The 26,854-nt window shown below is 35.7% G+C and overlaps 1 protein-coding gene across 14 annotated transcripts in view; it reads right to left on the bottom strand.

The window, feature by feature from the left end:
* The window catches only part of USP9X (ubiquitin specific peptidase 9 X-linked), a 167,371-nt gene that overhangs the window by 72,160 nt on the left and 68,357 nt on the right, over positions 1-26,854 (bottom strand). For 7 of the 14 annotated variants that reach the window (XM_070603644.1, XM_070603650.1, XM_070603654.1 and 4 more), the window contains exons 3-14: positions 23,810-23,955; positions 21,622-21,701; positions 18,528-18,640; positions 16,976-17,194; positions 14,161-14,276; positions 13,702-13,953; positions 13,491-13,629; positions 11,399-11,551; positions 10,382-10,486; positions 6,343-6,549; positions 4,296-4,432; positions 2,328-2,476 (exon numbers count right to left, since the gene is read on the bottom strand). In XM_070603644.1, the coding sequence (XP_070459745.1) occupies positions 2,328-2,476; positions 4,296-4,432; positions 6,343-6,549; positions 10,382-10,486; positions 11,399-11,551; positions 13,491-13,629; positions 13,702-13,953; positions 14,161-14,276; positions 16,976-17,194; positions 18,528-18,640; positions 21,622-21,701; positions 23,810-23,955 (1,816 nt within the window). The remainder of the gene's footprint in view (positions 1-2,327; positions 2,477-4,295; positions 4,433-6,342; positions 6,550-10,381; positions 10,487-11,398; positions 11,552-13,490; positions 13,630-13,701; positions 13,954-14,160; positions 14,277-16,975; positions 17,195-18,527; positions 18,641-21,621; positions 21,702-23,809; positions 23,956-26,854) is intronic. The other 7 variants (XM_070603647.1, XM_070603656.1, XM_070603652.1 and 4 more) reach the window with 1 other exon arrangement.

The raw sequence follows: 26,854 nt of genomic DNA, 5'->3' as shown, positions 1-26,854 counted from the left end.
AATTATAATTTAATTTAGAATTGCAAATTCACAAATTGGTTGATGTTACCACAGAAGTGATTTAATGCTGTGAAAAGTTTAACAGGAGAATTTTACTAGTTTTAAAAATTACTTTCCGCCCCATATTTAAGTATCTGTAGACTGATCAGTATTTTTCAGCAGAGTACTGTAATACAGGATGAAAAGGTATCAAAGGTAGGAGAAACAGAAGGCAGGGGAGAAAAGGGTGTCAATGAATTCAAGCGAACATATCAATAAGAACAAAAATTCAAGAGTTTACTAAGTGCCAGGCATTGTTCTAGCATAAATAACTTCTCCAAGGTCACAGAGCTAATGTTTGGGTCACGTTTCAAATCGAGGCAATCTGACCATGCAGATTCACATCTCTTACTTTGTGGAGATACAGACAACAAAAGGAGGTGAAACTGAAGACTGAAAACATTCTTGTGGCCATGAAATTGAGATGAAGCAATGATTCATGTAGAATTTGACTACAACAGAGCAGAAAACTCGAGTGAAGCTGAAATGCACATGCACCATCTCCTGATTGCCCTGATAACAGGGTCCCCAACCTCTGATGATAAAATTAAGTGAAACACCATGTACAAGTGAAGCAAGTAAAAATCAGCACTGCAGCACATATGATTTATGTTCCATTCTGAGGGAAGGCATGCATTGCCATCTGTGAGGGCTTTGTACCAGAAAGAAGAGACCATAACACAAAACTGGAGTTAGGTTAAACTGAGCCCAGATGCTTGCATACTTGGGTATAACTACATGGAAACCTTTTGTGCCACTCTCTGATTTTGCTTGCATTTGGTACAGAATATAATTCACAGGGTCACATGCCTACACTGCCCTGATTGTTCTATCATGCTGCGTAGAAAAACCTTAGGATTGAAATGATAAAAGATCATTACCTGGTGCTTACCAGCTGCCTGATGCATAGACTGCTTACCTAGCTCTACAACCTACTGCCTACTAGGACTCAGCAGGCCCAGAGGAGGTAAATGGAAGAATAGGTCAACAAAATCACTAGGGGTATATGAAGACCTGCTTAATTTTTCAATTATGTTTATCTGAATTTTATATGGGAATGTACATACTATATGTGTTAAGCATAACTCTCATGATTTATAAGCACCTTGGGGTTTTATTCAATAATGCCAAGAGTCTACTCTTTAAATAATGAGTATCAGAAGTATCCTCATTTTTAATATCTACTATTGGCTTCTGCAGATTCTATTATACCATGTTATGCGAGTGGTGTGTTCAGTAACCATTATGCTCAAGTCTATCTTTAACACTGGTAACATAAAGTTTAATTTCTACAGCTTCGGGAACAAACAAGCCTATAAACTAGTTTTTGGGACCTACGAATCTGGCGTAAGACAGAGGAATATGTACTAAGAACCCATCTGTACTCTAGCACAAACTCAGACACAACTGTCAGAGGGCAAAAGAGCACTGAAACAGACTTCCACATATGGCAGGCACTTAAAGACTGGATGTTGAAACCACAGGAAACTTTACCCTAATATGGCTAGACAAATTCACATTTTGGAAACCGATTAAACATGTGGATTCTTGAAGCCTTGCATCTCTATTCTTGTGAAATTTTAATTAATAAAGTCTGAAGCACTTATATGAAACATAGATTTAGGATTATAACAGATTATTAGATTATAATATATTCAAGAACAGGGGCCGGCCCTGTGGCCAAGTGGTTAAGTTCACGCACTCTGCTTCAGCGGACCAGGGTTTCGGTGGTTCGAATACTGGGCACAGACATGGTACCGCTCGTCAAGCCATGCTGAGGCGGCACCCCACATACCACAACTAGAAGGACCCACAACTAAAAATACACAATTGTGTACTCGGGGGTCTTTGGGAGAAAAAGGAAAAATAAAATCTTTAAAAAAAAGAATAGACTTCAATAAGTTTTCTTGAAAAGATAAAGGTGGTGGTAGCAAGGAAACAAAGGTTGAAAATGAGGCAAGTACATACCTAAGAAGGTAACAACCAATTGTAGTATAGACAGGCAGAGTTCCCAGGCAGGGAACAAAAAGAAATGAATTTACAAAGAGAGTGGGGAAGGCACGCACTTAGTAAAGAGCCTTGGAATGCTGGCCTGGAATTTAGGGCGTGTAAGAGTTGGGAGTAAAGTGGATCATAAACTCTAAAAGAAACACAATTTATAAACCCAATTATCTTGTATCTTTAAAAATACCTCTGTTGTCATTCCTAAGGTAATTAACGCCCCCAAAGGATGCTAGTAAGGAAGTTGCTGTTCTTCTCCATAGTTCACGCCAGCTTACAATACATACCTCTAGCATACAGTCTCATGCTTTCCATGTAAGTTGCGAGGTTTTCTGCTACCAAAGTAACTAGAGCATGATTGTGCTGAAGTTGATTGATTAAGTCATGGCGATAAAATACATGGGGACTTCGCTGAGTTTGACTGAAACGAGAAGAACTTAACAATATAATTAGGCAATTAAACTCTGTTGTAATCACAAGAGCTTATAAACTCTAAATTCTTACCTACTAATTTAAAAACTTAGAATGGTTTCCTTTATAACTGAATTACACTTTTGGCCATTTACTCTAATGACAATATCAAGCAATTTAAAAGAAAATAATTGATGTGTCGAAAAATGAGACGTTTATCCCATTATTCTTTTTCACGTGAAAACTATGCATTAACATTCTCCAATTTCAAACCATGGGAGTCTACTTCAATGACTGCTATTTCCTCCTATACTACAGTAGTACCACAGCACTTGTATAAACTCACATGATTATTCCCAGAATTATAAAATAGAAACACCCCTTGCAAGATTAGCACTACAAAGATTATGCTTTAATTGCAGTGAAGAATTTAATCAAAGAAAATGCTTTCAGTAAAGCTTTATTTATTATCCATTAACGGCACATTCTGGGACACTTGGTTTGTAGCCAAGTTTGCCCAGAGATAGCACCAGAAAGGTATCTAGTCCCTTGCCAACCTGTTTTGCCACCTACAGGGACATAAATCAACTTTCATAGCCATGAGTACTCTTGTGGAGATGAAGCCACTGCTCCTTAGGAAGAGTATGTAAGCTACTGTGTCTATCTACAACAGATGAATTCACTTGAGAAAGGCCAAGAGGCACTATGTACAGCGGGCAAAACGCAATCAAAATACGTCCCTCAAATAAATGTTACTGTTAATAAGATATACGTCTGAATTTTCTCCACTGTTTATCCCTATAGCTTTTCTAATTTCATATTATTTATCCAGCTTTGGGAAAAAATGATACAAAGTTCAACTGTTAAAACCAAAGTATACACGAACTTTTCTACTTCTGCCTTAGGCATAATCATAATAATCTAGAGCTGTAAAAGATCTTGGTAATCATTTAATTTTATACACAGAAAAATATATGTCTTCAGATTAGAGAATCTTTACAAGATGATACGACTGGTTACACACAAGAGTCATGCCCAGGAATCCTAACTCCACTGTTAATATTCTTTGCACTATACCTAGCTCTCTCTCTTCCTTATTCTTCCTTTGCATGTTATCAGTTGCAACTCTTATAACCAGAAAATACAAAGACAAATTATTCCGGTAACTAGAATTTGGCATGTAAGATAATGTATTCAAAGACAGCTATTTAACAGAAATTTAGCTAAAATAAATCAGAAAAATGTATTTTTATATCTTTCATAATTTAAACATACTTGCAGTCTAATCTCTGAAATTAAATTTAAAAATTAACTATTAAAAAAATAAGAAACAGGTTTATTTTACTTTGAAAGCTTCTGTAGTATGATGTTTTGAAGTTACTAAAATGTTAAATATTTCAGAGTGAGCCAATTAAGGAAACAATAAGGTCTATGAGAAATATATAATACGAGATAGAAAGGATGGCCACTGCACAAAGAGAAAACAAAGCAAGAAAGATAAAATGAAATGATAAATGAGATTAACAGATACAACACATGCCATGAAACTGTCCGTCACACTTGCTGGAAATAGAGATAATTGTGAACCAAGAACCTTTTGAAAGGCAGTATTATCATCTTGATTCTGATACTTCTCACTTAATTGTGGCTTATTTCCTCGTTAATAAAATCAGAGCTGTATATGATACAGGAATCTTCTTTCATCCACATTAACCCTTCTCTCAGCCTCCTGTCACCCCACTCTAATTTTCTTTTTTAAAATTTGCTTTTACAACTGATAATGTTGTTTCTTTTCAATAAAATACATCAATGAAAATATTGAAATTCTCTGTTAAAAGCCTTACCTCAAATTTTGAGGTGCTTCACCAAACAAACTACAGATTTCTCTGATTTGCTTCAGCGCGGGAATAACCCATTTGTCATTAGTACGAAGTTCTTCTATAAAGCGATCTATCCACTGGATCTTCTGTGTGTCACGGTCCTTAAACAAACAATTACACTGTTTTATATAGGTCAATACTCAAGAGAATCCCGCCTTCACAACTTATTTTGAGAATTACAAAATAGAGCTTTTCTTGTAAGGTTCGCATCACATACATTTTGCCATAAGCGCAATAAAAAGTTTAATAGTAATTAAAAAGAAAAAGCTGCTTTAAGTACCTTTGTATTTCACATTTACTACCAAAACTCCAAAAGCGTAAAATACTGTAATAAAAGCTCAACATGACCTGGACTCAGATATATCCACACAAAGGTATAGATCCTAAATATTAGGCACACAGAAGGTGGGCGTTTAGCTTTTATCCAATATTTTAAGAGACTCTATCACATAATAAAATTGAGCAATAACATACAACCCTAATTGTTACTCTATATAGGTTTTTTAGCACAGTGAGGAACATTGAAAATTTGTATTCTACCAAGAAAATAATGGTATGGCAAATAAGTTTAAAAAATTCAGCAAAAATCAAAATAAGGACATATCCACATACACAGAGGGAGAGAAAGGAATAGAAACAGTATAAGCAGTTAAAAAATAATGTTCTAAACTCAAAATTATCTCACATACGATATTTTACTTCTCTCCTCATTTACTTTACTCCTTCCCCTAAGTCAATAGTAATCAGAAATGCAGGTTTGTGTACCCAACAATTTTAAGTTTGAATTATTTGTGCATATGTATCTCTGTTCAATGAAATAATTTAAACACAAAGTTCTTATTACTATTTGATATACCAAATAGTTAATGAACTGTCACAAGCAAGTATAGGCAAAAAGGGAGTAGCATCTGAATCACATACACCTACGTGAGCTTCTTTTCTTTAACCTTACCTAAATTGCAGCTCACCAGTATAGCAAACAGGCTTAACAAGTGGGAAATCAGCAGAACGTTCATTTTACCATGAGTTAAAAGATACACACTTGACAAATCAGAATGCAGGGGAGCTGCTGTGTGATTTGCTCACAGGAAAGGCAATAATGTTTTATTGTTTAGGAAATTCTACTAATTTTTCTTAACTTCCCTAAGAGCAAAGAAAACCTAACTTCTCTTACCTTTAAAGTCCTTAAACAGCTTTTTTTTTTTCAAAGATTTCATTTTTCCTTTTTCTCCCAAAGCCCACTGGTACATAGTTGTATATTGTAGTTGTAGGTCCTTCTAGTTGTGGCACCCAGGATGCTGCCACAACACGGCTTGACGAGCAGCGCCGTGTCTGCACCCAGGATCTGAACCAGCAAATCCCTGGGCCGCCGAAGTGGAGTGTGCGAACTTAACCACTAGGCCACGGGCCGGCCCCAGCTTTAGTATCTTAGGATCTATTTGAAACTGGTATTTCAGCAGCAAACATTTGACAATACTACCACTACATAACCTGTTTTGTTTATATTGTCTTGCTCCCAAGGAGACTAAAATGCTTTTCAGATGATACACAAAACTTTGACATAGAGACCTAGGAAGAGGAAGGCAGACTTACATGAAGAAAATAATTTTCAAGTCACTTCAAAAACGACAATGTCAGAAAAACCTGGAACTATTCTGTATCTAAGCTATCCTAATTGTGAAGGGTCACAAAAAGTGAACAAAGCAGGGGCTGGCCCTGTGGCCGACTGGTTAAGTTTGCAAGCACCACTTCGATGGCCCAGGGTTTCGCCAGTTCGGATCCTGGGTGCGGACATGGCCCCGCTCATCAGGCCATGTTGAGGCGGCATCCCACATGCCACAACTAGAAGGACCCACAACTAAAACATACAACTATGTACTGGGGAGATTTGGGATAAAAAGCAAAAGAAACAAATAAACAACAACAACAACAAAAAGATTGGCAACAGCTGTTAGCTCAGGTGCCAATCTTTAAAAAAAAAAAAAAAGCAAACAAAGCAGCACACACTTACCTGGGAACAACTATAATCTAGTATTTTTATGTGGGCACTGAGAGCCAGGTCCATGATGTCTACAGGCACATCATCACTGTGGGCCAGGTTCCAGAGGAGGTTCAACACTTTGTGTGCCATCACACCATCTTTGTCATCTTCTGCAAGACGGCGTATCAGCTCAAGTAGTTTTTCACGTTGCTTTTTACTTGCATTTGTCCAACTGGCCTAGAAAAAATTTTTAAATGACATGAAAACATATTTATTTCTCACTGCTTAAAATAAGTGTCACTGGATTGGAAAAACAACATAGCTGAGCACACGATTATTTAAGTGATACCTGAGAGATAAGGCAAACTGCAGGAAACAGGAATCTCCATTTATAGTTAAATACCTCAGGATCAGGCTTTCTCAACCTTGGTACTACTGACATTTGGGCAGGAAAATTCTTTGTCGTGGGGGTCTGTCCCATGCATTGTAGGAAGTTTAGCAGCATCTCTGGCCTCTACCTAATGGAAGCCAGTAGCAACTCCTCCTTCTAGCTGTGACAACCAAAAATGTCTCCAGATATTGCCAAATATCGGGAGGGGGGCACGGTGGCCACAGATCAACCCGTGTTGAAAACCACTGCCTTAGATTCAGTCTATTTGTGACTTTTAAGTTATCTTAAGAGATGATACAGACGATTAGATAGAGAACAATTTTCATAATAAATGAAAAAAGCTGCTTATAGAGCAACGCATATTACGCATTTGAAAACAAAAGTCTGTGGCAAGGTTTGTTATTAACCAAGAAAAATAATTTCTAACTGAGATAGAAATGATACAATGCTATTTAAATTTGGAAGATGAAATACTCATTTTAAACTCTAAAATGGAAAAAACCCTCTCTAAAATGCTATTTTTCAAAAAGCCCAGTTTATACAATTAGGGGGGAGAGGTATTTGCTAGTGGCATCTAGTGGGTAGAGGTCAGCATGCAATAAGGAAAACTATATGTTTAAAGTGGCTAATCAGTGTTTCTTAGAAAATAAACTGAAATCAAACTAGTGGCAAACAGTAGAAGGATGATTAATTACAGAAAATCCTTACAATGGAATTATTACACAGACGTTTGAAATAAATACAGGATGTCTTGGAAAATGACTTGAATGCATCCTTTCAATTCCTCCTAGCCGCTCAAAATTAGGAAAGGAATATGAAAACTACTAAGTGTATAAGACTGAAAGATTAAAATTAAGAAGATCTTAAAAAGAGAGCTAACCCAGCATTGCATGCCTCCTGAAGGAAGAGCACATCGAAACCTATAATGTATTCTAGCACAAGGAGGGGGAATTATATTCTACTTTTGACATACAAAAAGGCAACAATCAATCCACTTTCGTCAACAAATAAATTGCAAGGAAAGAAAAAGATAAAGGGGGAAACTACAGATTCGAAGAGACTTGAAACACATATGCAACCAGTTACAAAGTATGGATCCTGATGGAAACAAACATCAAAAATAAACTATGATCTGAGACAACTGGAAGTTTTAACACTATCTGATGATATTATGGAATTATTCGCTTTTTAGGTATGACAATGCTATTGTGAATTTTTTGTGTACTCATCTCTAAGGGATATATAGTAAAATAATTACATATAAAAAGGAGAAATCAATTAAGAACATCTGTTCATCAAAAACCACTGTAAGGATGGGGCAGGCCCTACGGCCTACTGGTTAAGCTTGGCACGCTCCGCTTCAGTGGGCAACGACCTAGACCACGCATCAGTGGTCATACTGCAGTGGCAACCCACATACAAAACAGAGGTAGACTGGCACAGATGTTAGCTCAGCGTGAATCTTCTTCAAGCAAAAAAAGAGGAAGACTGGCAATAGATGTTAGCTCACGGCAAATCATTCTCAGTGAAAAAACAAAAGAGAAAACAAAAAACTACCATAAGGAGAATATAAAAGACAACCACAAAGTGGGAGAAATTATTTGCAACACCTGAACTGATAAGAACTAGCATTCAGAATATGTCAAGAATTCCTACGAATCAACAAGAAAAATACAAACAATCCGATAGCGAAAAATTAGGCAAAAGACTTGAATAAGGCTTTTCACACACACAAAAAAGAATACAAACATATGAAAAGATATTCAACCTCATAATGATCAAGGATATAAAAACCAATACCTCAATGACGTAACATTTCACACCAAGCAGACTGTCAAAAATCCAGAGTTCTGACAAAAACAAGTGTTGACAAGGATGTGAAACTCTTGGTGGGACCGCAAACTGGTGGGACCGCTCTGAAGAACCAAGACTTACTTAGAATTCAAACATTTAAAAACTAGACGAGGCACATACGTCAGCAAAGTCCAATCAACAAGTTTGAAATCATCTGGTTGCAGTCTATAAAGAACTGCAAAGTGACCTGGACTTCATGTTTCCTTTGACTTGGCTTTAGTAGAAAGAAGTTAAGGCGCATTCCATAAGAATTGCTTGATTTACCAACACTTCAAAAAATAGTGCTTGTTACCAAACAAGTGCTCAATAAACATCTGTTAAGCCAAAGGGGGGAAAAATAGATAAGAGATTTTTATATTTAGACTATGACTGCATTTAGACCATCCTTAAAAGAGGCGTGTTCAGCGAATGTAATGACAGTCCACCTCTTCTTTCTTTCTCCCATCATGGCAATCATTGGTCACGCACCACCATTTCAGAAGTCATCTCAAGATTAAAAGTGAATGGCAATTAACTTTAGCGCACCCATGATAACTGATTCTATTCTCTCCTCAGGTGCCTTTGAGGTACTTGAAACTGAATTTCTCCATAAGGCAGTGATTTACAACGTTAATGTGCTTAAGATTCATCTGAGAATCTGTCTTAAAAATACAGACTCCTAGGCCCCATATCTAGCAATGTGGATTTAATTAATCTGCGGTGGAAACCAATAATTGGTATTATTTTTTTTCTCCTATGGTGAAATACATATCAAGGAAGGTATAAATATATACATTATAGTGCGTAATGTAAACACCTGTGTAACTACTACCCAGGTCAAAAATAACACATGATAAGCAGCACTCCAGAAGCCAGCTGGGTCTATTCCTGCAGTTTATGTTAATGCAATCAAGGCATATGAATACTTGTGTGACTTCATTCCTTTCTTCAACCATGTATGTGGTTGAGTTGCTAGAATTTGCCTTCTCATTATCGTGAATTGTTTCATTATATGAACATTCCACAATTTATTGATCCACTCTACATAGCGATTTTTTGTTATTAAATAATTCCACTACAAATGCTGAACATGTATCCTGTTGCACGTGTGCAGCAGTTGCAGAAGTTTCCCTAGAGTATATATTCAGAAGTCAAACTGATGAGTCATGAGAATCTTACGCTTCTCCAGAAATAGCAAACTATTTTCCAAAGAGGTTGTAGCAACTTGTGTTCCTACCAGCAGGCAGTAGAAATGTTATTTCTACACAACATACCTCTGTGATCTAATGCAAATTGTTAATGGAACACCTTATAAGGTCCTATTTTCTTAATCCACAAATTCACCAATCATTTGGCTTTTACAAACCCAATACCAGCAAGTGGAGAGAGACTACTACACGACATGACGGCACCAATGCAGGTGTGACTGCAGGGGCTCTCGGGCTACCTTATGAATTACATTTCCAATCTGCCTATGCATATCACCCCAGAATACCGAGGCCCTGCTCATCCCTTGCTGTCTCCTCCTCAGTTTCCATTGTAACTAATCATTCTTCCCCACAGTCCTACACTTCACCTGAACCTATAATAAAAATACAAACTGCTACAGGAAATAAGTCCAAATTGACAACCTGAGTTAAAAGAAAATCCTTGTTTATGAGGGCTACTATTACAAAAATGAACATCAAGTTCTCATTGGAAAAGAAAACAATGGCCAATTCCTTCACACTAGAGACTATTTAATGATTTCTATTTAAATATTTCTTGGCTAAGAGCTACTCACAGATCTAATGAATTAATTCTATTAAAAATGAAATGGTAATACTTTACTTTGTTAACTATTACCTTAAAGCAATCAAAAAGATGATCAAGTTGTTCAGGAGAAAAATCCCATGCCAGCTTTGCCAGTAGATCATGTACATTCTTCACAATGGCTTCATGTTTCCCTGCCTATTGAAAAGACAAAGAACATCATAGGATACTAGAATCTGAACAGCAGATAAGTAGTGTCTACTGCCTGCTGACAACTATTAAATTAATGAAGCATTCCCATCTCCTTCATCTTACGGTGTAACATAAGAAAACTAACATTTTACATGCTTCAGAACTGCCACGTAAAACCTGACAATTCAATTTCTTGATATACATGGTTAATGTATACCTTGGGAAGTGATGTGAACTTTATTAGTTTATTGAATTTAGTGTGCCAATTTTAACACTGCAAGAGGAGAAAAATAAAGCACACCAATGGTATTGTTTCAAAACTGGAATTTTAAACACTCAAAGGCAAAACTGAATGTTTTCTTGGTGGCTATATACTCAAAAAACAAAGCTTTGTAACCTAGAACTCCATACTTCCCGAGTGATCCATGAGCAGAAACTTGTCATTAAGATAATCAAAGGAATTATAAAGTTTCTAGCTGTGAAACCAAAAAGGTGACTGGCCTTCTGACAAGCTATGCATCCTTTACATCCCACAGTCTCGGCAAGGGATCTAGTGGGTTAGTGACTCTGCAGGCATTGGAGTTGTCTTCGTATTAAGTTTATGAAGAAATCAATTACAGATGTCTTATGCTCTTTCAATAGACATTCCTAACTATTTTACTGTTTACCTCTGATTTAAAACCATCTACAAACTGCCAACTTTTACCAAAAACATAGAGTAGATGATGAAATATTTTCATTTTTAAAATATTAGTGGCTATTTCAAAAAGATTCTTGGCAGGATTTCTGAAAACAAGCACCTAAACATACAAAAACTCAAACAATATAAGCCTTCATCCCATTTCACGACTACTATATTTCTTTGGCTTTTAGTATCTTTCTTTTACAAACCAAATACCACCAACTTAAATTGCTTACCTGTGCCGCCCAGATATTATCAAGATCTTGTAAGGTCAGAGCCTTTTCTTTGATGACAAAACGAAGAATCTTCTCCAGCTTTTCTACATATTGCGGTTGATGAAGACTATCTCGCAAGACTATGGATAAGATATTGTTCTGCTGGATCCATTCCTAAATAGAAGTCAAAAATTGTTTTCAAAGCAGAAACTACAACACAGCTTTTAGAAAAATAAAGTATTGTTCACACTTTTCAACAACATTAGTAGGAACTGAAAAGCACTCACAAAATACAATACACTCATGTAATATGCTTAGGTGTTTTAATACAAAATTAGGAAAAGATCACAGTAACTTCATGGAAATAGCTTCATTAAAAACAATTTAATTTTGCACATACAGAAATGCTTCCAGGAATTACAAACGGTGAAAGCATTAAAGATTCTACTCCAGCATTTACTCAGAAAAATATTACCTAAGCACAGCAATCACCACGGTTTAAACAGGGTGGGAACATGACCTATTTTAGAGTCTTTGGATTCCTTATACGAGTTTTGATTTGGGTGAAAAGGCTATTTTTTGCTTTTACTTATTAACCAATTACACTAGTATTGCTTATCCATTAGCTCCTGAATCTTCCAAACAATCCTAACGAGGGATGTATTATCCTGCTACAGAACGGTAAACAGGCTTGGAAGTATTGGAATTGGAACTGGAATCTGAATCAAGGCTGTATGCTTCCCACGTCTGTGTTTCTATAATACTATGCAATGTTGTTTGGCATTTATTTAATATCTATACCAATAGATATTACACTATAACTTATGATACAAAAAGGTAATAGTCCCCACTGTATGATTATACAGTATTCAAGCGAATGAGAATAAAAAGTATTTAGCACCAAAATGTGCTAGAAAAGTATACTTTTCAATTGTTAAAGGTACCTTTTTATTTCTAATCTGTTGCAGGCAGACATTTTTGTAAAATACACTAAAAACGTGACAATATAAAATTGCTCTGAAAGTTTCTAAACACTTAATGCTATTTCCTGTACTCATGTAGGACTGGCAACAGCTCAAGGACCAGAACCAGCCCTTGGAACACACTATGAGTAGCTCTGTGCTTGACTTCCCACAAGGTGGACAGGCGAATCACATACACAAAACCAAATGTCTACCACCTGACCCCTAATACGAGGCCAGTGTCTAGGCATCCTCCACATACTTCTGATGACATTCTAAGCACTGTCTCCCCTATGAAACCGAGGCCGCCTTCAGGGCAAGGACAGTTCTTTTACAGATGTCTCCCCAGTACTGTCAGACAGCAGGCACTAAAGTTACTCAACCAATATTTTTTAAGGGGCATACTTATTCATTTTAAAACTACAACATATACAAATGTCTATGGTAAATAAAGTTTCCTAAATTTTCAATGTCAAAATGATGCAACTTTAAGTGCAGTTCTTAAAATGATAAAACATTAATCCATGCAGATCTTATTCCAGTAATTATATATCCTAATTTAAAATCTTTTAAGTGGAATTGGTCAAATGAAAAATAGGCCACTTCATTTATTAGGTACTAGATACTACCCAATCTATTCCCAAGATCACCTTTATCTACTCCATTTCAACCAACTCCCCCCAGCAAGCCAATAATTCCTTCAAACACCAACATTCAGATGTGCTATGCTACTACCAGTATCACCACCAAATAATAAACTATGTTACTACAAAAAATTCTTAGGGGGCCAGCCCCGTGGCCCAGTGGTTAAGTTCGCATGCTCCGCTGAAGCGGCCCAGGGTTTCGCCGGTTTGGATGCTGGGCATGGACATGGCACCACTCATCAGGCCACGCTGAGGCAGCGTCCTTCATGCCACAACTAGAAGGATTCACAAGTAAAATATACAACTATGTACTGAGGGGATTTGGGAGAAAAAGGAAAAATAAAATCTTAAAAAAATTCTTAGGATTAACAGAGTTGTAAATCAATCCAAACACCTCCCAATTTCATGGTTTTCTTTAAAATGTTAATATTGCTAACTTATGTAAAGCTATTCTAAATTTTGCCTTAGGTAGATTCTTATTCATGAAAGAAGAATCCACGGACTTACTGCCATTCGTTCAGCCGTGAGCCACTCCTCCTCCTCAGGGTTACCATGCCGATGAGTGTAGTACGAGACACTAGATATCACCTTGTTAACCTCATTCAGGGCGTTCATCTTCCCATTGAAAGAAGAAATTTGCAATAATCTAGAAGAGAAATTCAGAGTTAAGTATGATTCTAAATGTTCACATAATTATTTCAAGAGGTAAATATCTTACCTAAGTATCATTTTTAACCTAAATATTTCTAAATTTTTTACAGTTTCCTCTTGTCCTGGAACCCTTGAAGCCAAATTCTTCAAAGATTTAATAATCATTGAAAGGGCATCATTCTTGGCTTCATTCTTTGCTTCTTTTTTCAGTTCTTCATCAGTTAAGTTTTCTAAAAACTGTGGAACCATTTCTATTACTGGAAGAAAGTACTTTTTCACTGTATGAAGAGTGAGAAACTCATAGCACTGTCCAAATGGTCTGAAATAGGAAAGACAAAAAATTCTTGTAATACTCAATTTCTTAAAATCAACTAGGACTGAACTCAGATTATTAATATTACTTTAAAAAATCCAAGTTACCAATTAAAGAAGAAACCATGCTCGAAAAAAGAAACTCAATTTTTATTAAGCAATAAAGTAGCAATTTCTATAATGCACTTAAAATTCATTTTAAAACATAACTTACTTAATAAGAGCTGCAATTATTTGAACATTTAATGCTGATCCATTAATAAAACGATCATGCAAAATCTGGAACCCATTTAAAGTGCCGAATTTGTTGAGAAGATCCACTAGCCAACCCTGCAAAACAGTAAATGAAAAATGTTAACTTCCTGCTTTTAGGGGGGAAAACAAGTACTATCTGAAGTAAGTTCTTGATTGGAACATACTAGGAACAGGAAATTCATTACAAGAAAATTATTATGTAAACCCATCTTTGAAAAAAACACAAAACCAGTGCATATTCTTCACAGTAATCCTGTCTGCGACAGAGAAGATCAGCAGCAGTACAGATCAGATGGCTACGGCACAGCTGGCTGTTTATACCAATATAGCTGGTGAGCAGAAATGAGAAGCCATGCTTCTATTTCAGCAATCCCATCATTGTACAATATCTTCTGATTATCTAAAAATATGTTTTAAAAAATGTAAGGGAGTAAAAAAACTGTTTAAGAAAAGTAAGATATTTGGTAACCCAAGATAATGTTTGAATTCATTTTTTGTGGTAGTTTTAAATAACTAAAAATTCCATATAAATAATAGTCTTAAAGCCCAAGAGTGATCTATCCATTAAAAACTAACCCCTGGTATTCTATCTGTTGGTCCTAACTAGAATATGCTGCTTAATGCTTTCGCTGACTCACGTGAATGAACCCAGTTCTCATCGCAGAGGTGCGACGACAGAATAGTATGGACTGTCTTTCAATCTTTGCCCTAAGGAATAGCAGCATCTCGGAGACCAATGCAGCTGCGCTATGGAACGTTTCGTGTAGTGAAACGTACGCCTATATGTAAAAACTTAAAATGAATTAAAAGAGTATATGGATACAGTTGTCCCTCAGTATCCATGGGGGACTGGTTCTAGGATCCTCCCTCCCCCGCAGACACCCAAGTCCAAGGATGCTCAAGTCCCTAACATAAAATGGCATGGTATTTGCATGTAACCAACGCACATCCTCCTGTATACTTTAAATAATCTCTACATTACTTATAACACCTAATACAATGTAAATCGTTGTTTTACTGTATGGTTCAGTGAGTAAAGACAAGAAAAAAAGGTCTGTACATATTCAGTCCGGACAGAACCACCGTAGGCCTTTCGACAGGCAGTTAGTTGAATGTGCAGATGTGGAACCCATGGATATGGAGGGCTGACTGTATAAGAATCAAATGCATCTAAAAATTTATGTACTCAAGACAACCTTTTATACCTTGCTTTCTTCTAAACGGCCACATTTTAGAAGCCACTGAGGGAAAAACAAGGGGGGGCAATTTGTCTACTAAGCCTTAAGCAAAAATAATTTCTACAATGATTTAAAAACAAAAAAACACAGGTCCAAGACAAAGGTAAATGCTAAATAAAAGGTAAATGCTTTAAAGAGAGAATATTGTAGCTAAGGGTAGTTTTGATATGATTTTATGATAATCTAAATCAAATTCTCTAATAAATCAACTACCATATTTCTATATAATTACAGGATTTTCCTACATTTTTATTTGGTCTTAAAAAGCTTATTCAAAACAATTAAAAATCTGAGCATTTAATTCACCAGGTCCCTTTTGGTATTCAGCAATTCTAAGATAGTACATATTCATTATGCAGTATGTATTTTTATTTCTCCAATAACTGGAATGAAACTATTAGGCTGATATACTCAACAGTTACATATGATATATATAAAATAGCACACATGCACAAAGTAAAGAGTTAGTCTAAAGCTAATCTTCTCATGTTTTCAGCAGCAACGTATATTTAAGAAATTAGGAATACTCAGTAGTAATACTCAAGAAGAGCTAGGCTTCAAAGGAAAATATAAAAATATCTTCAACCAGAAACCATCTTAAATCAAGTTATTCTCTGTGAGTCTCTTTACTGACCTATAGAGCAAAAAATAAAATAAAAAAGGAATACAGGTATATTTCGGAGACTGACATTATTTAGACATTAATTTGATTTACTTAAATAAAAGTAAGCCTGAATTAGATAACATGACCCTTGGGAAATACCTGAAAATCTCAGCTCTAAGTTCAACACACCCTGATGATAGCCACCTTTGACAGAAGAAACCAAGCATTGTATGTATAAATTCAAATCTTCCTGGCTGGTTTTATAAGGCCCATAATATTAAAAATGTCTCCCTAAAATCTGAAATTTGAAAACTATATATTGTTAATTATTTAAAACTTAGTAAAAGAAATATAGTTTAGGGAAACATTGTTTAAAGTGTATACTGTTTATGTTGCTATAGAAAATTTATCCTGGAGAACTTTCACATTTATGTATATAAAATATATTTCATTAACACTTAACTATTTTGCTTTCATTTATAATTTCTATAATTTTAGTTTTATGACATTATTAGACATTTATAGGATGTACTTGATCTGGGAGTCAAAATCTTAGAATGTCTAAAATAATCATGGCTTTGGTCAAAGAAGTAACCACCTACTCTACTCGTATTTAAAAGGAAAAACATCGTCTGTTTCATATTAACCCAAATTATGTCTATTTGCCAAGAGGCTAGGCAGAAGACAATGGTGACTGACTACATGGAGAACGAAAAAAAAGAAAGAAAAAATAATAATTTTATTTGCCAACTACATCTCAATAAAGCTGAGGGGGGAAAAAAGATTCTAAAATACAAAATAATGCAGAATCCTTTTAAGAGTAATATGAAATTATTCTTCCCCATCTTAACAGGAGGTTCAGATCATTTAAAGTTTTGTGGCAGAGCAAAGTAACTATAATATTTAATTTTGAAAATAACAAACCAACGCACTTTTGGTGATCGAGGGTCTGGTGAACGAGCAAAGAGTTCATCTTCAGGCAACTGAACATTTGAGGAAACGGATTCACATGGACGTGTACCATTGTAGATATGGAATTTGCAATGAGGATTTAAGGCCATGGAGAGAAGTTCTAAAAGTGGAAACCAGTCTTGGGACAACTTGGCCACACATAGCTCCACCAGGCGGTGAGTATTGTTGATAATACACCTCTGTTATATAAAGGAAAAAGGTGATTTATAAGATCAAAACACTACAATTCCAAACAGAAATGTTTCCCATCTTAATTAATTATATCTTAATAATGATCTATTTTTCTATACAAATCATTTGAATTATGTTTCATTTCACTAATAGGAGGACCAAACTGATATATCAAGAAAGACAAATTAGCATTTATTTTATAATTTATATATACTACCTACTTTCAAAAGCCATTTGTAATGGCTTATAAAATCAAGTAGGCACTACTCTATGTCCACAAACATGATGCAAATTACCATTGTTTTTCCTTTGGAATTTATACACTAGAGGCAATAATTCTAAAATCTAAACAACATATTAATTATTCAAGGAGTACATTTGCTATCTAAGCCTCAATGCAAAAGTCTGACACGACTTCCAAAATTTCCATTTCTATACCTATAAAGTTACATGTTGAATCAGGAGACGTTGGGATTTTTATGCTATCGTTCTCTGTGAGAAACAGTTCAGAGCACAAAAGTACCTCCTTCACAAATTATGACCCTATTTCCACAGTATAAACAAGGAACAGAGACTTGGAGTAACTAGGGCATTTCATCAATCTAAGATGCACATTTTTTCACTTTTTAAGATCTCTGGAATCTGACTGTATCTTATAATCAATGCATAGTCCATTTTCCTAGACTGAAGGTGTTTGTAGAGAAGATTTGTCTTTGCTTTTGCCAGTCACTTGGGGACACCACCAAACTGAGACCAGTTTAAATTCTCCGTTTGAGGATTTTTTGTATCACACTTATAATTTGAATTCAGACTACAAAACTGTTTGAATACTGCCTTGTGGTTTAAATTTTAAAGATATTTTCCCACATCTAACTGGTGCAAAGGTTGAGACATATAGATTTCTTTGCTGTCTCTTTCTGTATGGTTAACTTCATTGCTCTGCATTGACCCCTTTGTGTCCCAGATATTAGATTCCTCAGCTTGGGTGTTTCTCTTCCTTAGTGGTACATAAAATGAGTGATTGGTACATCTCAAAATTGATACCATCATATTTTCAATGAAATGTGGTGACTTAAGGTCACAAGGCACTTGAGAACCCAGGAGACAAAGTAAACCAAAGTTTCCTAACTCTAAATCTCACATTCTAAATGATCATACTTCCGTCAATATAAAGTGTAATTTATAAAAGCTATTTTAAAAGTTTCTCATTTTGAGACCCTTTAATTCAATTGACGGATCAAATATATAACCAAATATACATTTTATGTATATATAAATGAGAAAACACTCACAAGTATCACCATGTAAATCTGATTTTTTAAAATCAAATGCAAGACTCACATGAATTTCAAACTTCCAGCCACTCACTGCCTCATCTGTAAGGATTTTAGTGAATGATATTGTTAGTCCATCTCGAAAAAATCGCTGACATGCTTCACTTTTAACATCAAGGCCTAAGAAAAGGGAAGAAAAATTAATGTAAACAAAACATTTCTCTGATTACCTTTCAATGTCCAATTATATGATAAAAGGTAACAAATAATTGTAAACTGTTCACTGACAGCTAACAAATGCAGACTAGCCTTGGAAAAAAACTCACAGCATTATCTATTGTGAGAGGTCAAAAAGGTAATCATATTGCAAGTATTATCAAAGTTCCTATGTGTCAAAAGGTAACTGATTCAGAAACAAAAATAACCTTGAATGAACTTCAAAAATACTTAACTTTATAAAAGTACATTAAATCAAGCAATATTAAGATGAATTGAAAATATTTCAAATTATGACACAGGACCTTAAACACAAAATGGTTACCAGTACCATGTGATAGGGAATCTAAATACTTCATAGCGTTTTACTCTCTGAAAATACCTAGGTATAAATTTAACCAAAGAAGTGAAAGACCTATACAATGAAAACTATAAGACATTATTGAGAGAAACTGATGATGACATAAAGAAATGCAAAGAGGTTCCAGGCTCATGGATTGGAAGAATAAACATAGTTAAAATTTCCATACTACCTAAAGCAATCTACAGATTCAATGAAATCCCATTCAGAATCCCAGTGACATTCTCCACGGAAATAGAACAAAGAATCCTAAAATTCACATAGGGCAATAAAAGACCCCAAATAGCTAAAGCAATCCAGAGAAAAAAGAACAAAGCTGGAGGCATCACAATCCCTGATTTCAAAATATACTACAAAGCTACAGTAATCAAAACAGCACGGTACTGGCACAAAAACAGACACACAGATCAATGGAACAGGAGTGAGAGCCCAGAAATAAAACCACACGTCTATGGACAGCTCTTCAACAAGGGAGCCAAGAACATACAATGGAGAAAGGAAAGTCTTTTCCATAAATGGTGCTGGGAAAACTGGACAGCCACATGCAAAAGAATGAAAGAAGGGGCCGGCCTGATGGCATAGTGGTTAAGTTTGCACACTCTGCTTTGGCAGCCTGGGATTTGCCAGTTCAGATCCTGGGCACGGACCTACACGCTGCTTGTCAAGCCATGTTGTGGTGACATCCCACACAGAAGAACTAGAAGGAATTACAACTAGGATATACAACTATGTACTGGGGCTGTGGGGAGAACAAAAAAAAGAGGAAGATTGGCAAGAGATGTTAGTTCAGGGCCAATCTTCCTCACCAAAAAAGCCTGTAAAAAAAAAAAAAACCTATGAAGCTTTAAAAAACAAAACAAAACAAACCAGACCATTATACTTCACCATACACAAAAATTAACTCAAAATGGATTAAAGACTTGAAAGCAAGATGTGAAACCATAAAACTTCTAGAAGAAAATATAGGCAGTACAATCTTTGACATCGGTCTTAAAAGTATCGAGTACCATGTCTACTCAGGCAAGGTAAAGAAAAGAAAAATAAACAAAGGAGACTACATCAGACTAAAGAGCTTCAGCAAGGCAAAGGAAACCAGGAACAAAACTAAAAGACAATCCACTAACCAGGAGAAAATATTTGCAAATCATATATCTGACAAGGAGTTAATCTCCAAAATATATAAAGAATTCACACAACCCAACAACAAAAAGACAAACCACCTGATCAAACAATGGGCAGAGGATATAAACAGACATTTCTCCAAAGAAGATATACGGATGGCCAATAGGCACATGAAAAGATGTTCATCATCGCTGTGCATCAGGGAAATGCAAATCAAAACTACACTAAGATATCACCTTACACCCATTAGAATGATAAAAATAACTAAAACAAATAGTAACAAATGTTGGAGAGGTTGTGGAGAAAAAGGAACCCTCATACACTGCTGGTGGGAATGCAAACCGGTGCAGCCACTGTGGAAAACAGTATGGGGATTCCTCAAAAAATTAAAAATAGAATTACCATACGACCCAGGTATCCCACTAAGAGCTTGAAGTCAGCAATTCCAAAAGTCCCATGCACCCCAATGTTCACTGCAGCATTATTTACAATAGCCAAGACGTGGAAGCAACCTAAATGCCCATCAACAGATGATTGGATAAAGAAGATGTGGTATATACAACGGAATACTACTCAGCTGTAAAAAAAGAACAAAATCATCCCATTTGCAAGAACATGGATGGACCTTGAGGGAATTATGTTAAAATAAGCCAGTTAGAGAAGGATAATCTCTGTATGACTCCACTCATATGAGGAATTTAAAAACGTGGACAGAGAGAACAGATTAGTGGCTACCAGGGGAAAGGTGGGGTGGGGGGTGGACACAAAGGGTGAAGGGGTGCACCTACAACCCGACTGACAGACAATAATGTACAACTGAAATTTCACAAGATTGTAACCTATCATTAACTCAATAAAAATTAAAAAAAAAAAATAGAACCTCATCTTTCAAGTTTTTTTTCTTTTAGAGAAAAATCAAAGATTTTCTGTGCATTAAAAAAATAATCAACATATGAGCTAGAGAGTTTACTTTAAATATGAATACACACAAATTTGGAATATACACAAATTTTAAGTATAGCTTCAGAGAGTTCACAAATACCCCTGAAGGCTGTCCAAAGGATATAAACTCTCACTCTAGATATGTATCATAAGCCGTATCAAGAAAGCTTAGTTAGGGGCTGGCCTCGTGGTTAAGTTTGTGCACTCCGCTTCGGCGGCCCAGGGTTTCACCAGTTCGGATCCAGGGCGCGGACATGGCACCACTCGTCAGGCTAAGCTGAGGCAGTGTCCCACATGCCACAATTAAAAATATACAACTATGTACCGGGGGCTTTAGGGAGAAAAAGGAAAAATAAAAAAAATCTAAAAAGAAAAAAAGAAGAAGAAAGCTTAGTTACAAGTTCTAATCTAGGAATATACAGTAAGTGTTTATAAGAGAGGAAAACAAAGTTTTCAGGGATGAAATGAAAGTGTATGTAGTAGCACACATTTTGGAAAGCATAACAACATCCAAACTTACCTTTTTTACTAAGATCAATAGCAGCTTCTAAAAGCACTTCTAATTCCCCTTTTGGCAAAACTGGAACCACCCATCGAGGCCTAAGAGTTTTAATAATATAAAAAGATGTTTATTGGTTGCACACTAAAAGAGGCACTATAAATGAGTTACTAATTACTCACTTATATCAGCATGAAAATATTAAATATTAAAATAACATTAAAATAGTAAAACAAAGGTTCACAGACTATCTGCTTTGTGGGACTAAGTGACATCTGTTGTCTCTACAAAAAGTTGTGTCTACAAAAAGATTTTTTTTAAGGAACTGTCAAACATATAGCAATGAGAGGGAAAAAATGAAATTATTTTAATAACAGAATATCAAACTATTACATAATCAAATATTAATTAATTGATACCTATTGTGAAAGTTCATAGGAAAGTGCTCTTTCAGGATTCAGGTTAGAGGAGACATTATGATGAACCTCTTAGTTGTCTTCAACTTCTTCACCAAGAAAAAGTTTAGGTGGCAGATGACTGATTTCTGCCTCAATTCATCATAATTCCTCAACTTTTCCTGAAGGTTAAGTGAAACCTGGCTCTCCAAGTCTCGATGAATCCAAAGGCACCCTTGCACCCTCAAACAAGGATGCAGCACACGCCCAGGTGGGGTTTCCTGTGGTCCCAGTGGCTGGCAGCCCAATCATCTAGAGTCCATCCTTTTTCTTACCCCTTCCTCCTCACCACCACTCAACTTCACCCACTGCCCCAAGAACTCTCGTTTTGATAAAAAGTGCTCCATGATCACATAATCTATTAGAAAGCAATGTATACTATCTTTGCCCTTGTTTTTATTTAGATAAAAAACATCATTTGTATTTCTCTTCCCCTGAGGATTTGCTAATATGCAACTTCATCCTCGAATCCACATAGGTACACTTTACTAACAATCACCCATCACCAGACAAAAGGCAGCACTGCACAATCACTCGCTATGATGTCTCTGCTATAGAGAATGACGCCAGGGACATTACAAACAACTTCACATAATTTTTCTTTGTTTGACTATAATTCATTATATGCCATTACTATAGGCATGTGCCAGAATCACATTTAATGTGTTCTTTCAAAAATACCATTAAAAACAATGAATTATATATATATTTATTCATAGAAAAAATACTGAAGATAAATGAAGTGAGAAAAGCAAGTCATAAAATGATATTATAGTAAAAATCCTATATTTGTAGAAAAATCAATACATATGAAATAAACAGAAAGATATTCTGGAAGAATGTACTCCTGATTGTTAGGAATTTTTGGTTGGGATGTGTGTATGTAAGGAAGAAATTATAGAGAACTTTATCAACATAATATATTTCTATGTTTAACAATGCATACTTATGTAATCAGAATTAAAACAAAATGAAACAACACACAATGTTTCTATTTCCCCTGTCATTACATGTAATGGTGTTAAGCTATTTTTTAGAAAGTGAAATACAACAAAACAACTCAGTAAGGCAAGTGCCCATAAGTGTGTTTTCCTTGCTTTCCTCTTTGGAGATGCTTTTCCCTTATCTTCTTTAATTCTTTCTAATTCCCTGCACCTAAGCTTAAATTTTCACTCTCTCAGAGTCTTCCTCCAAATAACCAAAGTGCGTGTGTGCGGGGGAGAGATGTTTGTCCTACAAGTGTGAAAACTTACACTCTGAACTGCCCCGAGATGAAGATCAAGAGAAACAAATCGCTGAGATGGTTAAATGCCTCAGCCTAGGCAAGGGTTCACGAGGGGCAGGCTCCAAGGAACTCAATCTCCTTACAGCCTGGTTTACCTCAGGGCCATGCAAAAATTACTAAAGTCATCTAGCAACCCCAGCAGCCAACACACTAGTAAGGAAAAAATCTTCATAAACTCTCAAAAATGGAAATCACACATATGGCTCTACTACAGAAAACATACCAGCTAGGGTCATCGTCAATCTGAAAACCATTGACATCGTTACTCCCTTTCATTTTTAAAATCCACAAAGAACCATGGGTTACAGAGCACTTGGCAATGACTAAGATGTCAAGGCTATTAAGGAGGCAGTGTGGTTACTGTGATATTCCTGTTCACTCTCTTATCTACTACTAATTACTATGCTGAGAAATTCAGTTGGTTTTCCTACGTACGACACACACTAAAAACAAGACAAAATCAACTCACCTATTGATCATGTCGTCTAACTTTGCCAGGTCAGTATGTGGAAATGCAGGTTCCTCATCTTCAAGCTGTGGTGGGGCATCACCTTGACCTTGCTCATCTGGGGGAGTTGCCGGGGAATTTTCATTGGAAGAATCAGGCGATGAAGTCTTAATTAAAAATCAGATATTCGAGATTTAGGTTTCTATAACATCTAATAACTCAAACACCAGCACAGATCAGGGGGAAACAACGTAAATTTTTAAAGAAGATACGATCATTGTAAACTTCTGATGTTTCAGGCAGTCTCTGTGTGACTTTGCTTTAAAATAATTTCAATTGATTCTCAACAGCATAAGGAAGTATTCTACTGCCATTTAACAGATAGGAAAAACTCCAACAATAAGTAATTGGCCCAAGGTCACACAGCTCCAAGTCTGGTCAGGATTTGAATCCAGGTCTAATTCTAAAGTTGGTGTTCTTAACCACAATGTACACTGCTTCTCTGCTTACGTTTCCCATTATATAAGCCCTGTCATAATAGAAATTACTATACAAATATGAAATCACATTTTACAGATTAAAAAGTTTGACTTATAAGTTTTATTTTTTAATTTAAAGGGGGAAAAATTTTACTCTGTAATTTCCCTAGTCTCAAACTATTATCCAATTATTAAAAACTTTATGATTGTGGTTTCTAAATAGTTCATGTCATTTTCAACTAATAAGGCTAATTTTATTCTTTCATTCTTCCTTTTTAGCACATTTTTCTCTTACCACCCTATGTTAGCTGTGCATAATATTTTGCAACTAAATGAACGAACTTTATGACTTTTATTCTTAATTTAGAAAGCAGATGGCATTCTCCCTTTCAAACTGAAACCAATCTAAATTTTAAGCTGATTTTTACTTCTCTGTTCTTGAATTTTCTACCCACTGTAGACTGATGGCCCTTTTCCCTATCATTTTAGCACCTATTAGGTACATAAGTAAACGTCTGTATTGAAGACAGCTGGGTACACCACCATTAATCCTCCTCACTTACACAGTGTATATACGAACATGTAGAACCAATTTGTAACTAAATGGCGAACTTCTACTTAAGATGGTGAACACAGTGCAGGTGCTACAGAGCTAGTCTCAAGGAAAAAGAATCTACAGCAGCACAGAATTCCAGTTTTAGAAGCCTAATATAAGTATTTGTATGTGAAATACGTAATTTAGGAAGTCTGCTTTATTATTTAAAAGAAAAAACCTCCCCTTCCAGTATATATAAATATTATATACATGCTCATAAAAATCGTAAAGACAAAAATAACAATTAAAACACCTGTAATACCACACCGACAGATAAGAGCCAATGACATTTTCAATTATTTCCTTATAATCTTTGTTCTACCAGTGAAAAAGCAAAAAGCCGCCTATGTATATGCATGAATTTTCAATAAAATTGGGATTATACCTGCTTAAGTCTGTGTCCATTTAACATTTGAGTATTTTCCCACATCATTAAGAATATTTTTTTTAAAGTTGATTAATGGCCACAGGGTATCAAATGAATTAAACAAAATTAAGGAACATTTAGTATTTTGCGATTTTTATTGCCAACATAAAGAGAGCTGTAATGAATCTTCTCATATATAAATCTTTGTACTGAACTTCAAGTTTTCCTTACAATAGGATCCTGGAAATGTAATTACTACAACAACAGCATAAAGTGGTTTTTTTTAGGGCCACTGACATATATTTTGCCAAATTCCATTCCAGAAAGTTTATACCCTCCCAATAGCAGCACCCAAGAGTGTTCATCACACAGTGCCTTCGCAGAGGCTATTTCATTTATCACTGAGTTTTACCACACATTAGAGCCCAAAATTCTCTCCTGTGGGAACGCCCTTTTAAAGCAATATCATACATTAGGTGAAAAACCAGACTGATTGGAGAAATTCCCTTTATGCCAATATGTAAAAAGCATATTCCAAAAGTGACCCTTAAATTGGCAGTGATTAAATGCTATGGTTGCGTTCTCTTGGTCCAGTAGTGTTAAATCTCGTGAAATAACTTAAATCCTAACATTAAAAAGTAGAGAATAAGAAACTGAAAGAGCGAGGGATTCTACAGAGAGTTAAGAATGGAATTCGTTTGTTCCTCTGTTGTTTTAATTACCAGTCATCTTCAAACACATAAACAACTATTAGGACATAATGTGGAGGCATTATGTTAAGTTGAATATCACAAACCCAAGAGCTCTAAAAATTATCACCAACACTTTAAAATAAAAGTAAGTTTAGAATAGAGGTTTAATTTTTGTCTAAAGTCATACAAGCCACAAACAATGCAAAAGATGTTAGGAGTCCATGTACAATGCAAGTATAACACGGAAAAGAGAGAGCGAAAGATACTGCAACTCTAACTACTAGCTCCTGGTTTAAAAATAGAAATCTCTGGCATCCAACACAAACCTTTGACTATGTTTAAAGAAACCTGAACACTGACTAACAAATTTATGACACAGGAAAGACTTAACAACTCTGTCCAAGACCTGTGACAATATACTTAAGTATTTTATGTCTTAAAAGTGGGAACCAGAGAGGAAAGGAAATAAAGCTGACACATTTATTTGGGGAAAAAAAAATTAAAACCTGACTCACTCACTTCTCTAAAATGGCAGAGGGAGAGGAAGAAATGGGGGGAGCAGAGGGAGAGCGCATGCGCAGCTCTTTTCTAGCATACTTGTAATAGAGAGTATCTAATCTGTAAGAGCTGGACAATCAAAACTTATCGAGAAATGACAAATGTAAGCCCCGTGCAATAACAATATCTTTGCCTAAAAACTTATCCCTACAGAATTCTAGATAAACACATACCAGCTGTAAGCAGCATGTTTGTGATTCACGTGCATGTACCTCAGCTATAAATTCACCTCTAGGCGCTGTCTGAGCTGCATATCACAAATTTTACTATGTCTGTCTTATTCAGTTTTATGTTTTGCAATATAAAACTGTATAAATTAGAAAAGAAGGTTGAAAAATCAATTATTGAACTTTCAAGAAACGAGAAAAAGAACAG

This window comes from Equus przewalskii, chromosome X (genome assembly GCF_037783145.1).
Source record: "Equus przewalskii isolate Varuska chromosome X, EquPr2, whole genome shotgun sequence".
Classification (NCBI taxonomy): domain Eukaryota; kingdom Metazoa; phylum Chordata; class Mammalia; order Perissodactyla; family Equidae; genus Equus; species Equus przewalskii.
Note: the sequence above shows the minus strand (reverse complement) of the source record. Positions and strands in the feature narration are given on the sequence as shown.